Source organism: Metarhizium album, assembly GCF_000804445.1.
Source record: "Metarhizium album ARSEF 1941 chromosome Unknown scaffold_1, whole genome shotgun sequence".
Taxonomy (NCBI): domain Eukaryota; kingdom Fungi; phylum Ascomycota; class Sordariomycetes; order Hypocreales; family Clavicipitaceae; genus Metarhizium; species Metarhizium album.
In genome coordinates this window covers 3,435,785-3,449,170 of record NW_024467575.1, presented here as the reverse complement: position 1 = coordinate 3,449,170, position 13,386 = coordinate 3,435,785, and the positions used below count along the sequence as shown (strand labels likewise).

Below are 13,386 nucleotides of genomic sequence, written 5' to 3'. Positions count from 1 at the left end.
AATGAGTGAAGAAAATCAAAAAAAAAAAAAAAAAAAAAAAAAGGGTGGGCATTCACTAGCGAGTGTACAAGAAAGAGCGAGAGCAAGTGACCCGCCAATCACTTATTTTGGCATTTAAGCCGAGGCGAAGATATTGCCGACCGAGCTCAGAGAGGTCAATGTGGACATCAGGCTGTTGGGCCTGATCATGAAGTACGCGTAGCCGAGGAGGTACTCGACGGACTCGAGCTTCTGCATAGCCTTCCTCATGAAAATATCCACCTCGGCGGGGGAGCCGGCGGGAGCAAACTCGGTCAGGAAGATGGACTTGTTGCCGCACCTCTGGTGAGCATCGTCGAGGTGAGCGAAAAGGCTGTCGAATTCGCTGGCGGGGGAGTACCAGTGAACGTTGCAAAAGTCATATTTGCAGCCCTGAATCTTGCATGCAGTGACGAATTTATCAAGCCAATTGAGGCCTTCCCCGTCATTTTGACTATTGGTGACGGCAGGAGCTCCAACTAGGGGCCCTTTGCCGGAGCAAGGATTCATGTACTGTGTGTGAAGACGAGCAGCGTCTTCAGCAGACATGGTAGCTTGGCCAGAGTTGTCGGGCTCGTTGAAAGAAAAGACAGCCTTGGCACCGATGCCCTTGCTACAAGAAGTTCCCCAGCGTTGGAGATTGTCCCCCTTGTCGCCCCAGAGCATGGGAATGAAGCTGTATGCGGGGTCGAGGGAACCGGGCGAGTCGCCCCAGTTGTAGGCCCAACCGCAGGCGCCAGGCTTGCAGGACTTTCCGAAGAGGTTGGCAAGGCTAGCGTCATTGTAGGCAAGACCACGCTTGCCGGAGAAGAGAGGCCCGTTGCTTGATCCAGAGCCACCGCCACCGCTGTCGGAAATTGGAGCCGACTTGACCTGAGAAGTTGGAGGAGCTGGCTGGACCTGGGGAGCCAAGCCGGTGGAAGCAGTCGGAGGAGCTGGCTTGACCTCAGTGGCCAAGCTGGTGGAAGGGGAAGCAGCAGGAGCCGAATTGGAACCGGGAGCGAGAGCAGGAAAGTTGGCAACAGCGTCCATCTTGGGTGTAGGAGTTACAACGACATGCTGAGAGGTGACAGTGCCAGTGTTGGTCTCGACGGTGGATTGAGGAAGATCGTCTTCCCTTGTTACGTAGACGGTCACGACATCAGTAACCCTGTCGATGACCACATGCTTCTTCTGCAGCCGGTGTCCATGTCGATGCAAGCTGAGGGCGGAAGTCGATCCGATGACCGCCAAGGCACCGACCAGGGCAGAAACCTTGTTGGCGTACATGGGCGATGGTGATTTTGTTGATACCAAAAGCACTACTTGTAAGATGGTGTTGTACGTGGATGGTGGTGGTGGTGATGATGGCAAAGAGCTGCTGATTCCTAGAAAGTCGAATTCAACCTGGGCAGTATCGCGTTCCTGTTGATGATAAAAGGGGCTGGTGGTTGTAGCAGCGCAAAACGCAACCTGATATTCTTCGGCACGGCCGTTGAAGGAGAGAAAATCTGACTCAAAGGGTCTGTCAAAGACGAAAGGAATGGCCAAGTGCAGATGCGAAAGCAGCAAAAGGGGGAAGAAAAGGCAAACGGGTCGAAGCTAGCGACCTTGGTGCTCGTGCTCGAAGGAGCAGAAAGGAAGGACAACGGAAGCGTTGCGTGCGGACGAAGGAATGTGATGTAGGTGAGGGCGGAGTGGAGGGCAAAAGAGAGACGAAACAAAAAGGCTGAGGTGGATGAGGTAGAAGAATTATCAAGACTCGGAGTTGGAGAGGGAGAAGACAATGTGCTCGGTGAATGCCAGCGCCAGGGGGTGTGGCTGAGCAGGGCGCGTGTGCGGAAGGGGTGTGCCGGGCGGCGTGAGTGGCGAGCAGTGACTGGGCGAGGCGGAGGAGTGTAGGAGCACGAGGTGTGCGCCGATCAACGGGGGGAAGGGGGAACCTGCTCGTAGATGGGGCAACTGGACGAATAGCCGCTTCTCAGACGGCAGGGACGGATGACGGATGGGGAACGCTGAACATTGAACGAACCATCAGCGGAGACGAGCCCCAGCCGCCCAACGAGCCAGCATTGCCCTCGGACCAGACATGGTGGGGAACGGGACCACCAGCAAAGGGCTGATAAGATTCCAACAAAAACCACAATGCCGAGTTGGAGACTTTGTTGCCCTGCCCCTGGTGGTACGGAGTGCGTACTGTCCGTGTCCGGCGTCGGCATCCATGGATCATGAGTCGGGCACATGACTGCCAACGGCGTCGCAATCCGCATTCCACGGCACACTGTAGCTGCACACACGCAAAGGTTGCCGTGACAAACGCCGTGGTGGTGCTCCGCTGGCCTATCTTCTTGGGCGACGCAAACCCAATGGCGAACAGGATGATGGACCAGACACTTGTCGAACAGGCACACAAAGCTTCACAGAAATCCGCATTGATACTCCGTACAGACGCACCAAACAAGCCAATGTTTCTGCAAACTGCACCATCCAAACTCAAAGCACGCCCGTCTCTGTCCGTGGGGCTCCTTTGGCGGCGTTCGTTTTTTTTCCCCTATGCACCTTTAAGGTACTCCTGCCGACCAAGGCGATGCAGCTTCCCGCGTAAAACCATGGCGCACAAGCACGCAGTCCCGGTTTCTCCGTAATACAATACAATCCTTCGGCCTTGTGTACGTCAAACATGTGCGTATGTGTGCATGTACTGTTGTATTTTGTTCTGGCGAGAGCACAGTCGGCACAGTCCCCCATCCCGAGTTACCGGGCAGTAATCCTTTGGCAGGCCGGGGACGCCTGAGCATGACCATATTTGTCTGAAGCCGATGCCAGGGGACCACGGCGCAGCAGGGGTGCCATGCTCGGGTTCCGTTCCACGCTGCGGGCGGTTTGGTTCGACGACGCAACGCCAGGTTGCGCCGCGAGGGCGTCGACTCTCGAGTTTGTCCTGCTTCTTTGACGTGACATGCGTAGTCCGACAAAGCTCTCAATAGAACAGACTGCTGCTAGTATTCGGTTAGCGGCAGTTGAATGGTCCTTAAAGGGGAAGGCGGCGACCATGGCCCCGACAAACCTAGACGGTGCGGATCTACAATGACCACGGACCATGACAAAGTCCGAGCTGCATCTTGGCCGCATCTTGGCGAACCAACAACGTCTTGCATCGCTTCCGCTGCGCAGCACGTACGGAGTACGGAACCGCTAGCTCCTTCCAAATGCCTGCCATGCTACCACCAAGGGCCTGGATCTACTTAGGCCGGTGGGGACCATCTCTCCCGCTCCCATTGGGTGGTGAATCCAGGAACCGAGAACTCGTTGGCTGGACGCCGGGACCCCCTTTGTCCAGGAGACAAAGCCCCACCGGCTTGCGCCAAGCGCCGCACCTTCCCAAACAATCCGCTCGTGGCCGCCAATTGCAGCAGGAACCGACCCACCTGCCGAGTTGAACCGAAACAACATTGAACATCTGGACGGCCCTTTTGGCTTTTCTATCGGAGCACACGCATGACATGTTTCCTGGCTCCGCGAGTCGTGGGCGGCACCGATTGCGTCGCACCAAAAAGCAACTCCTCACCATCCCGTCGCGGGCTGGCGGGGAGCCCCATACCCAATGAGAAAGGCCCACCACTCTCGTCAACCACCTGACAGCTGCCCTACGTGCGCGTGATTGGCCGTAAATATAGGTCAATTAATTTACTAACGTGATTTATTCTGCACCCCTATTTTTTCCGTGAACCGCAATGTAACTACTCTTCGGGCATGAAACATGTGTTGAAAATTGCTCATCAATTGGACTGTCGCCAAGGGTACCCTTATTTTTGCATTGCCTAATCTCAAGCCGCAGAAGAGCACAGCTTCTGTCACGTACCTCGCATGAGAGCGCAGCCACTGTCGCGCTCGACTTCCCGACCGACCATCGGTTAGATGGCATCGAGCCTCCGCAGCGACGAGGCGCAAGGGAGTGGGAGTGAGCGACAGAGACTTTGACTGGGCTGCCTGCGCTGGTGAGACTCTGGCCGAAACATGTCCCCTGCGAAGGCGTTCACGAGGTCTGGATGCTGCAAGGACGAACACTCGCTGTCGCAAGCCGCGCGGAGAGGGATGGTGCTACGAAGTCGTCAATGCATGGCGCATTGTGCCTCGGGGTGCCCTGCCATGCATGCGTGCCTCATTCACCCGTCGGTCTAGTCCCGGTGTGTTTGGCGTCGTCCATCGGGCGAGGTGTGCGCAGTGGCGTTTCGGTATATCAAGGCACGACTGACACCTCCTCCCGCCCAGGTATCGCGGACATGTGTCCAGGTGTCACGAGAATCTAGACACGTACGGAGTACGACCCTTGTGATGACCGGAGTACGGAGTGATTGATCCATGATTTCCACGAGGCGGTCAGGCTTGGTTGGCCCTGTTGATGCTCGCGGATACAAGCCTTCCTTCTATAGGGTAGTCCAATTGCTTTGGCTCATGCCCAGCCCGTCTTGTGTGTGCAATGTAGAACACAGCGTCGGGTTCCGGCGGATTCAGCAAGAGGTGTCCGTGGTCTTGTTTCAAGAACGATGCTGATCAGAGGTAGTTACCGCGCCGGCTGATGCATCTGTCTTGGAGTTGCATCCGCGTTCCGCCCTCGACGACGAATCCGCCTGCGGCATTCCAACGCTGACATACGACGCCGCATGCATGATGCTCATCAAGTCCCGTTTCATCGAAGCGCCTCCCGCCTTGACAGGCATGGCCGCACGGCTTTGATACAAAAAACAAATAAAATGAAAAAAAAAAAAATCAAGGCATGGCCCACCTTCAATTCGAGAGCGTGGTGGTCCGTGGACTATCCAAACAAGTCTAGCTGCATCAATACAGTGACGCATACGGAATACCCTCGACACACAGACGAGAAACCAACACGCCAATCCAACCCCCATCTCGTCAACGAACCAAGCACCTCTGCCGAAGCGAGAAACAACAACCTCGGGCAACGCTCCACGACGACGCTCACGGCCCGCCGCCGGCCGCCCCGGCCAAGACCATAAACTGCGCCGCCCTCCTCCGATCAACCTCCTTTTTCAGCATGACGACGCACCCGCTCAGGACCAAGACCTCCATGGCCCTCGCGTCGGCCTTGCGGCCAGCCCACCCGGTCAAGTCCATGACCAGGCGGCCGCCGTTGCCGGCCGTGGCCCGCGTCGTCCCCGGCGTCCGCAGCTCCTCGCTCCGCACGAGCTGCGCGACCCGTCGTCTCCGCTCCGCGGTCTTGCCGTCCGCCGGGGCGGCGCTCGAAACCTCCTCCATGACAAGCAGGCTGCTCGCCCCGGCTGCCCTCCTCTCTCGCCGGCTCGCATAGCGCCACTGGAACGTGCCCAGGTGGGTGCGCATGTTTTGCGCCCGCGTGTGCAGTCCCCCGCCCGTGACCTCGAGCTCCTCCTCGTGCGCCACCTCGCCCTGCAGCCGGATCCTGGGCGGGCGGCCCGGCCCAAAGCGGTACGTCGTCGAGCACAGGGGCTCCTCTCGTGCGAGGGGGTCGTCGGCGCGGACGAGCACGCTGTCGCCCGAGCAGCGTGCGCGGCGGAGAGACCGATACGCCAGCGGGCCGAGGGACCCGTCGGGCAGCACGGCCACGATGTCGATGGCCGAGGCGCGAGGCGCCAAGGGAAGGGCCACGAGCGGCCGGCCCCGGGCCTCAATCTGGTACGTGTGTGTCGGTCGGAGGCCGGCGGTGGCGAGGGCCGCCGCGCACGAGGCCCGCGAGGCACACGCTCTCGATGCGACCGCGTTGTCGTAGGTGGGCAGCGACTCGGTGAGCTCAGCGCGCTCGTCTCGAGAGTATTCCGGGGGCAAAGTGGCCGCGGTGCTGGGCTGCCCGAGGGCGGCTTTGTCGTCGAGCACTTGCGCGGCCATGATGTCTAGGGGGTGTTGGATTGCAACGGAGATGTGAGTTGTCGAAAGCGATGTGTTTAGAAAAGTAAAAAAGTAGCAAGCATCACCTGGGTGCAGTCGCTTTCTTGATATATGTCGACTGATCTGGCCTCTTTTATGCCTTCTCTTCCTCTAACTCACGTCCATGTTGTGTCCTCGACGCATCTCGCAGAGCCCCGGCCCCACAATTTTCCATCGCGAAATACGACTTTTCCGTTGATCGAGGTGCCGCCACAACGGGCGCTTCCGTTGACCGTCTCGCTGCCCGTTGGCCGTTGGGCGATACGATCAATACGGTCAAACCGGGGTTGGGTTGGCATCCAATCACACACCAGAGCGAGTCCCGCTATCTCACAAGGCTTCTCGACGTTTCACCAGCACATGGGAATGTGAGGTGCACGAGGCGTCCCTGGGTTCGGGTGGCTGTACCGATATGGTTTGCAACAGCCACAAAAGGAGAGGCCTGGATTTTTTTGCTCTTTCCAAGAAAAAAAAAAAAAAAATTAAAAAAAAAAAAAAAAAAACTAGGCCTGTGTGGCGTGGGGGAATGAGGCAGAAGGGAGGTTTCGTGGTGATTGGCAAAAGGGGCTCTGCGCGTCTGGATTCTGCAATGATTGTTGATGAGAGCGGAGAAATCGGGCGTACAACGCTGCTGCCTGGTCATGACGGAGTAGGCTGGGATGAGAATAATCACAAGGACACCGTGCGTCTGACCAAGAGAGGCGGCGGATGTCCATAGAAACTCTATTCGCGACTTGCACAGAAGCAAGGCCGTAGGGCCGGAAATGATTAACCAAATATATCCAACATCACCGCCGTCAACAAAAGCTGCAGCTCGCTTTGCCGCCCTGACATCACACCTATAGTCGTCGTCCAAAAAAGGTGAGGTCCTTGTCCAGTTGTGCTTCTACCCAAAACGGCCACTGGTTGTATGATTGATGCTCGTAGTCTACTCTGGCGTTTAGAAACTTCAACCACTTCACAAAACCTGGCGCAGGTCCGGTTTCAGTTGAACAAGTTGGTCTCTTTTCACAGACGTCGTACTCGCGCTCGGTGATGAATGCCATGATCTGCGACAAAGCGATCCAATGTGCGTGAAGAAGAATCATGCTCTGTCTGTCGAGGTTGATGAGCTGTTGGAAGGTGCTGTGTGGTAGCATCATCCACCACGCATACTGTCTGCTGTTGGATTTGTATGCTGAGAGGACCATCAGAATCACGCAATGGAACCAATGATTGACAGGTATGAGGACCGACCCACCGTCAAACGAGTTTACTCGGAGCTTCCCTGCGATGCCAAGTAGTTGCTCGTAGTACTCAACTTCTACTGGCTCGACACATAGTGGCCGCAGGCTTGAGATGGCTTCGACAGCGGTGTCAGCCCACCCTCGTTGAATCAGTGGTAGGTCTCGTAGATAAGGTTCCATTATCTCGTCCTGGCGGTCTTCAAACAGATTCTCGAAAATGGGTTTGATCCCCTTAAACATCATTTGCATTCCAACGATGAGGATACCCCGGATAAATGTCATATATTCTGCCAGGCCGTCTTCTAGGCAAACAGACTGGAAGGTCAAGGCGAAACAAGTGGCGACGAGCGCATTGGCCTCTTCGTAGCTCGTTTGGGCGCGCGCAGATTCAGAAAGCCGTCTCTTGATGGCTTTGATAGCTTTGATGCGGTGATTCATAGCTGCCTGGACGAATAAGCTGTCGTTGGGGGCCAGTTCTGATGCCGCGAAGCCCAGTATGGCGTGCATCAAGAATTCATGCTACCCGAGATAAAGTCAATACCCCTGTTTCTGACCCAACCTCTACAGCCGAGTGTGTGCAACATACATTGTGGGCAATGCACGGGATCTCGTGAGTCCAAATCTCCTCCTGCTTCAATGGATGGTGAGGGTAGCACTGAGTCAGGAAGTGCTGGAAGAATCGCATGTCCTGCAAGCTGAAGAGGGGAATCTGATGGTGAGGCTGCCACGGTGTTAGTCGCGGACGCTGGGGCAACATGCGCATCTTCATCTTGCAGGCAATGCATCAATCACCCATGCATCACGGCCCGCTGTTCTTACCTGATGGACGATTTGTGGCACGGACGGGTATTCACATTTCAAGCCCGTCTTGACACAATGGCCGCATGCAGGACGAGTCTCCTGACACTATGTCGACGGGTTAGAGTCTCCAACTCTCCGGGGATTCGGCATTGGGTGCGAGAACTTGGCTAAATTTACCTTTATGCGTCTCCTCTTGCAGTTGTAGCATCCGCGTCTGCTCTTGGTGTGTCCCCTCCGTTCCAACCTCTGCTTGTGAGCGGATTGCCGACGCACAACCAACGTGTCGGTGGCAGCAGATGTACTTCGTCCGTCGGAGCTTGGGGGTGTTGCCTGGCGCGAAGAAGATGCTAAAATGGTTCCTGCTGACGTGTGATGCGATGGGTCTGGGAAAGGAATGTCTTCCGCCTGCTGCAGAAAGGTCGAATAGTCAAACTCGGAGGGGTCGGAGTAGCTGAGGATCACTGGAGGGAAATGTTGCAGATGGTCCATGCTGAAAAGTCAACGAGGGCTGAAGATTCGATCTCAAGATCGGTGCGGTTACTCGGTGTTTGGTACAAGAGGTGGTGATGGTGGTGGAAGGGGACTCGACATTGAAATAAGTGAGGCAGCGCGACGATAGTTGGGCGTTGAGTGTGTGACGGGAGGAGACAAGTTGACAGGATCTAAAACAAGCCACGCCGGTTCGAGTCAAAAAACCACACCAAGAGGCTCTTCATGGTTGAGCTGCCTGTTCCCATTTCGCCATTTCCAGTCGTGCCCGAATTCTGGCGTTGCGGCGTGCAGCGAACGGCGCACAGCGTGCAACGGGGAGCTCGGCGGGGAGGGGCTCAGCAGCTTTGTCACGTGTATGGAGTATGGAGCCGACGTGATTCCAACGTTGCCCGGGCGGGCAACATGAAGTGAGAGTCATTCAATGCGTGCTGTTGCTGTTCGTTACTGACGTCAAGGGGATGGATGGACGGATGGATGGATGAGGGTAAGAAAGAGGGCTGAACCGGCGGATTGATACGCCGGGCCTCGCGGCATCGTGAGGCTTGGGCTGTCATTGGCTGTCTGGCTGTCTGCCTAGCCAGCCAGCGAGTTCCAGTGGGTTGGATTGAGGGGACCACAGTGGCGGCGGCTCAGCCATTGAGCCCAACTGGGACCGCTGAGGACCCCTAAGCTGCAGCCCGGGGGCCCACACGTGCACCCACCACATGCACTGACGCTTCCAAGAGCTTTTCCAGTGGCGCCGCTCGCCGTCAACACGCAATGGCTCTCGACTCCCCATTTCCAACATCGCACATCCATCAATGCCCCCCCCTGATATCCCCGGCATCTCGTCACCGACTTTGCAGAATCGCTGTGCGATTTTTCACTGGCTCCTCGGCATGTTGGCTGTCATCGTTCTGGCCTTGGCCGGTTCTCTCCGCCCCGTCATCACGGCGTGAACAAGGATCAATTAATCGGCCGAACATTGGATGCGTGCAAACCAAATCCGAAGTCGTGGCCTGAGATTTGCAATTGGAGTGCCTTGCTATTTTAGAGCCGGCGGCGACCCTCCGCTCGGCAGGTTGTGGTACAAATCCATAACAAAAAACCTCTCAGCCGTCAGCCAAACCCAGAATGTAAAGTTAACTTACGGAGTACTCCGTGGTCACTTGACGGCATCAACTGGAGCGACCGAGTCCTAGCTTTCGGTAAGATCTATACCTCCATCTCTATACCGTATCCATCGTCCACACCTTGATTCCCCATTTGGCACATGTCAGCTTTCAAAGCAGCCTTCGGCCAACCCAACCATCAAGTCGACTCATCATGTCCTCGAATCCCGGCTCTCGCTCCCGCCAAACGGAATATTGGGACGCTTACAAGTTAGTGGAATTCCATCCACAAAGGTTCCAGGAAAAGCTGAACACCCATCACAGGATCGAGCATCCCAAGTCCGGCTGTGCGTGAATCCGTCAGCAAGAAGACCCGTCAGTCTCCGAAATGCTGCCGTTTTCAATCATCCATGATTCAGTCAGCGTTTAAAGGCATGTCGAATCTAGCCGGGGTGGATTACTGAAAGGGTCCAGAGGCAGGCTTTGCTGTGCGCACCGACTCCGAAGCCAACACAATCCCAGCACTTTGCCTCTACGATTCTTCCGTAATGCGAGACTTTTCCCCTAAACAGGCCTGACTACACGCGCTACACAAAGACGAGAGATAAACGCCCCACGGCCTTCGAACCTGACCACCAAGTTCCAAACAGTTACCCATTCGAGGCTGAGTTCCCGGCTGTTTTTTGTTTTTTTGCCATGTTTTGGGAAGAGAGCGTGTGGCACCTTCATCCTGTTATTTTGCCTTCTGTTGTCTTGCCATGTACGCTCGGGGTCCTTTGACCCTAGTGATATGAACCAACTCCAACAAGGCGGGAATTATTCACAACGCTGTGAGGCCGCGGCAGATAAAGCTGGCGCATCACCAGGATCTGTTTGATACTAAGTCCTGGCACTCCGCCACTGAGACAAAAGCCCCCTTTTGAATCACTCGGTTGAGTGTCTGTCTTGACTAAAATCTTCCTGGCTCTATTGTAGATGATGTCGGGATTGGCTTTTTTCCCCGCCTGTTGCGTCAGCATTTGGACCCCCCCAATCAACTGGCCGTGGCGAGCTCTCTGAGCTGCTCCGACGACGTATATTGGTGGGAAATCCTCTAGCCAGTCTACCAGTATCAGTCCACGACGGACTGTTCAGTCAGCAATCCGACACCTTGGAGCTGCCAACTTGGCCATGTTCCAAGTCCCATTCATAGCTGTGTTCAATGCAACAACAACTTAGAACCTGGACCTGCGAGTCAGGAGCACCTGCGACGACAACCCGTTTGGGATGGCGTTGGCAAAAGCGTCGTGTCGGGCTCCGGACAAGACTGCTCTCGGTCCTATGAAATGGAAATACGTGCCTGACATGCTGTGATTCATTTAGATGCTGCATGTCACGCCATCACACACACGGGATGTGGAAAGACTCACCAACTCCTACCAGATGCATCGGCGAACTCATGCAGGATTTGGAAAACAGTCGGCCGAGAAAACCCACAAACAGACTTCAGAAAAGAGCCCGAGAGACTCCCCCGTCGACAAGGGCTGCGTCTAGGACCGATCCGCTTTCAGCTTCAGGCTGTAGCCACAGACAGCTCATCCAACAAGGCAACCTGGCAATTTATTGGCAGGCGCAAAGAGACGGCAAGGTCATGCGACGATTTCAAGGACGTGAGGCAACAAAAGAACTCCCATCACGTCGGACGATCCAGCATCAGCCGAATGCGAGAGTTGTTGTCTGTTCTGCGTCACCATCTACTCCGGAAGGAACACAAGACCTAAGCCATAAACCATACCATGGCGCACTGATGTCAAATGGGGTCCGTTTTGTTTCATTGTCTCCTTCTGCTTCTTTACACGAGGAGAGTAGTTTAGAGAGGGCTGTGGATCGGACCACGGCGACCAATCTCTCGTCTTAGTAGGTGTAAGTGAAATTCTCCAGCCCTTCCAACACCGCCTGCCCCGTCATGGCCCTTTTATTCGCAAACCAGAACCAAATCGACAAGCCCCCGGTGCAAAGCAAGAGGCAGACGTTGCAGGCAATGGCGGCGTAGATTCCCGGGAGATACTTTGGCTGGTCCTGGCTCCTAAAGACCAAAGCACCAGCGACCCCCCCGATGCCACCAAACCCGATCAGTGTGGCGCTGCAGAATGCGCGTTTCCAGTGCCCACGGATATTATTGGCCTGATACGTCAACACGGGGGGCGTATTACCGCTGGCCCCAGCCACGATGAAGAAGACCCCCGCGTAGCGAACAGGATAGGCGTGGTGGAATCCCATGAGCATCAGCCCGACGAGTGCCAGGACTGCGTTGAAGGCTATGATGGGGCTTCGGAGACGATAGCGGTCCCCGAGCCAGGCTTGCGCGTACATGAGGAGACCGGTGAAAACCCACGGCGGCACCACGAGGCACTGGGACTCTGCGACAGAGAAGCCTAAGAGCAAAGGAGAGGTTAGGCAGGGCAAGGGCGACGTTGGGCGGAGACGCTGGCTGAGGTACTGACCCATTCCGAGGAGAATCATGGGAAGGAAATAATTAATGGAGTAGCCCACGGTGGTGACGCAGAAGAACATGAAGGCAAAGACCCAGATTTTGGCATCGGCGGCGGGCGCGAAAAACGCCTCGAACGAAAAGGGCTCCGTCACGGCGTCCCCCCGGTCACGGTTGACGCGCCGGATGATGAAGTCGCGCTCCGGCCGGGTGATGAAGTTCCACGACTGTTCGGCCTCCTCCGGGAAGCCCACGAGGAAGACGTACGAGACGAGGGCGCCGACGCAAGACAGCGCGCCCTCGACGACGAAGATCCATCTCCAGCCCCTCAGCCCCGCGAGACCGTCCATCCTGGAGAGACCAAAGGCCAGAATGCCGCCGAGCGCAGCGGCGACGCACCCGACGCCGTAGAAGACGGTGTAGCGCTTCTGCATGTCGAACCTGGTGTACCACGTGCTGAGCAGGTACACGGCCCCCGGGAAGAAGCCGGCTTCGAAAACGCTAGTCGGCTCGCACCGGTCAGTCTGCCATTGGCCCAGCTCGAGGTGTCCCCGTCTTGCTCTGTCTGGCCACTCACTTACCCTACCAGGACGCGGAGCCCGGCCAGGCTCTGCCACGAGTTGACGAAGCCGTTGCCGATCATGACGAGGCCCCATGCCATGGTGATTGAGCTCAGGAAGCAGCGGGGGCCGATCTTGCGGGTGAGGACGGTGCCGAGCGGCTGGAAGACGGTGTAGGTGATGAAGAAGACGGAAACAATGACGGAGTACCGGGAACCTGTCTGGAGCCCAAGATCGCTGTTGAGATGGGCGACGGCGGCGGTGGAGATGTTGACCCTGTCCACGAGCGATATCACGTACAGGCCGGCCAGGACGGTGACGAGCCGCAGGTCGCTGTATGCACAAGTTTCAATGAGCCGCCGGCAGAAGCAGTGTGCGGGGAGGAAATGGCTTTGTTTCTTTTCACCAACATGCGGCGGATGATTCTCCTCTGCTCTGGGAGCGAGTACACCTCGTCGTCGTCTACGTGGCGCCCGAGGGCCGGCGGCGACGATGTCGACCCGAAGCGCCCTTCGGTGGTTGCGTAGTGGCTTGCGTACTCTTCCGACTTGGCCATGGTATCTGGCGGGGCAGCTGTTGCAGAGTGAAGGGTTGATGATGCCGAGACGAGGCACTGTGTGTGTGTGTGTATATATATAGTGTGCGTCTGTGTATACATGTTGGCTTGCGGTCCGGTTCGCGCACCAACACGCACCCCCCGGGGTATGGGAGATGCGACGCGGAGTAAGCGGACGGCTCGTGGCGTGGAAGGATCGTGGGTGCGTGTGGCCATCCACTAACCTTGGGTCGCATGGCACTTTCAGCCTCGGGGGGGGGCTCCAGAAAAC

General features: G+C 56.5%; 4 protein-coding genes across 4 annotated transcripts; all 4 read right to left on the bottom strand.

The window, feature by feature from the left end:
* Positions 1-114: 114 nt before the first annotated feature.
* On the bottom strand, positions 115-1,287 carry MAM_00982 (Glycoside hydrolase, superfamily; the record flags this gene model as incomplete). Its single annotated transcript, XM_040819781.1, has 1 exon — positions 115-1,287. The coding sequence occupies one exon, from the start codon at positions 1,285-1,287 to the stop codon at positions 115-117; it is 1,173 nt and encodes a 390-aa protein (XP_040683046.1).
* Positions 1,288-4,977: 3,690 nt separating this feature from the next.
* On the bottom strand, positions 4,978-5,880 carry MAM_00981 (uncharacterized protein; the record flags this gene model as incomplete). Its single annotated transcript, XM_040819780.1, has 1 exon — positions 4,978-5,880. One exon carries the CDS (start codon positions 5,878-5,880, stop codon positions 4,978-4,980), a length of 903 nt encoding a protein of 300 aa, XP_040683045.1.
* Positions 5,881-6,758: 878 nt separating this feature from the next.
* MAM_00980 (C6 transcription factor) lies at positions 6,759-8,435 on the bottom strand (the record flags this gene model as incomplete). Its single annotated transcript, XM_040819779.1, has 5 exons — positions 6,759-7,096; positions 7,160-7,664; positions 7,732-7,866; positions 7,965-8,051; positions 8,124-8,435. 5 exons carry the CDS (start codon positions 8,433-8,435, stop codon positions 6,759-6,761), a joined length of 1,377 nt encoding a protein of 458 aa, XP_040683044.1.
* A 2,987-nt stretch (positions 8,436-11,422) lies between these two features.
* MAM_00979 (Major facilitator superfamily domain, general substrate transporter) lies at positions 11,423-13,115 on the bottom strand (the record flags this gene model as incomplete). Its single annotated transcript, XM_040819778.1, has 4 exons — positions 11,423-11,943; positions 12,013-12,500; positions 12,581-12,892; positions 12,970-13,115. 4 exons carry the CDS (start codon positions 13,113-13,115, stop codon positions 11,423-11,425), a joined length of 1,467 nt encoding a protein of 488 aa, XP_040683043.1.
* Between the last annotated feature and the right edge of the window lie 271 nt (positions 13,116-13,386).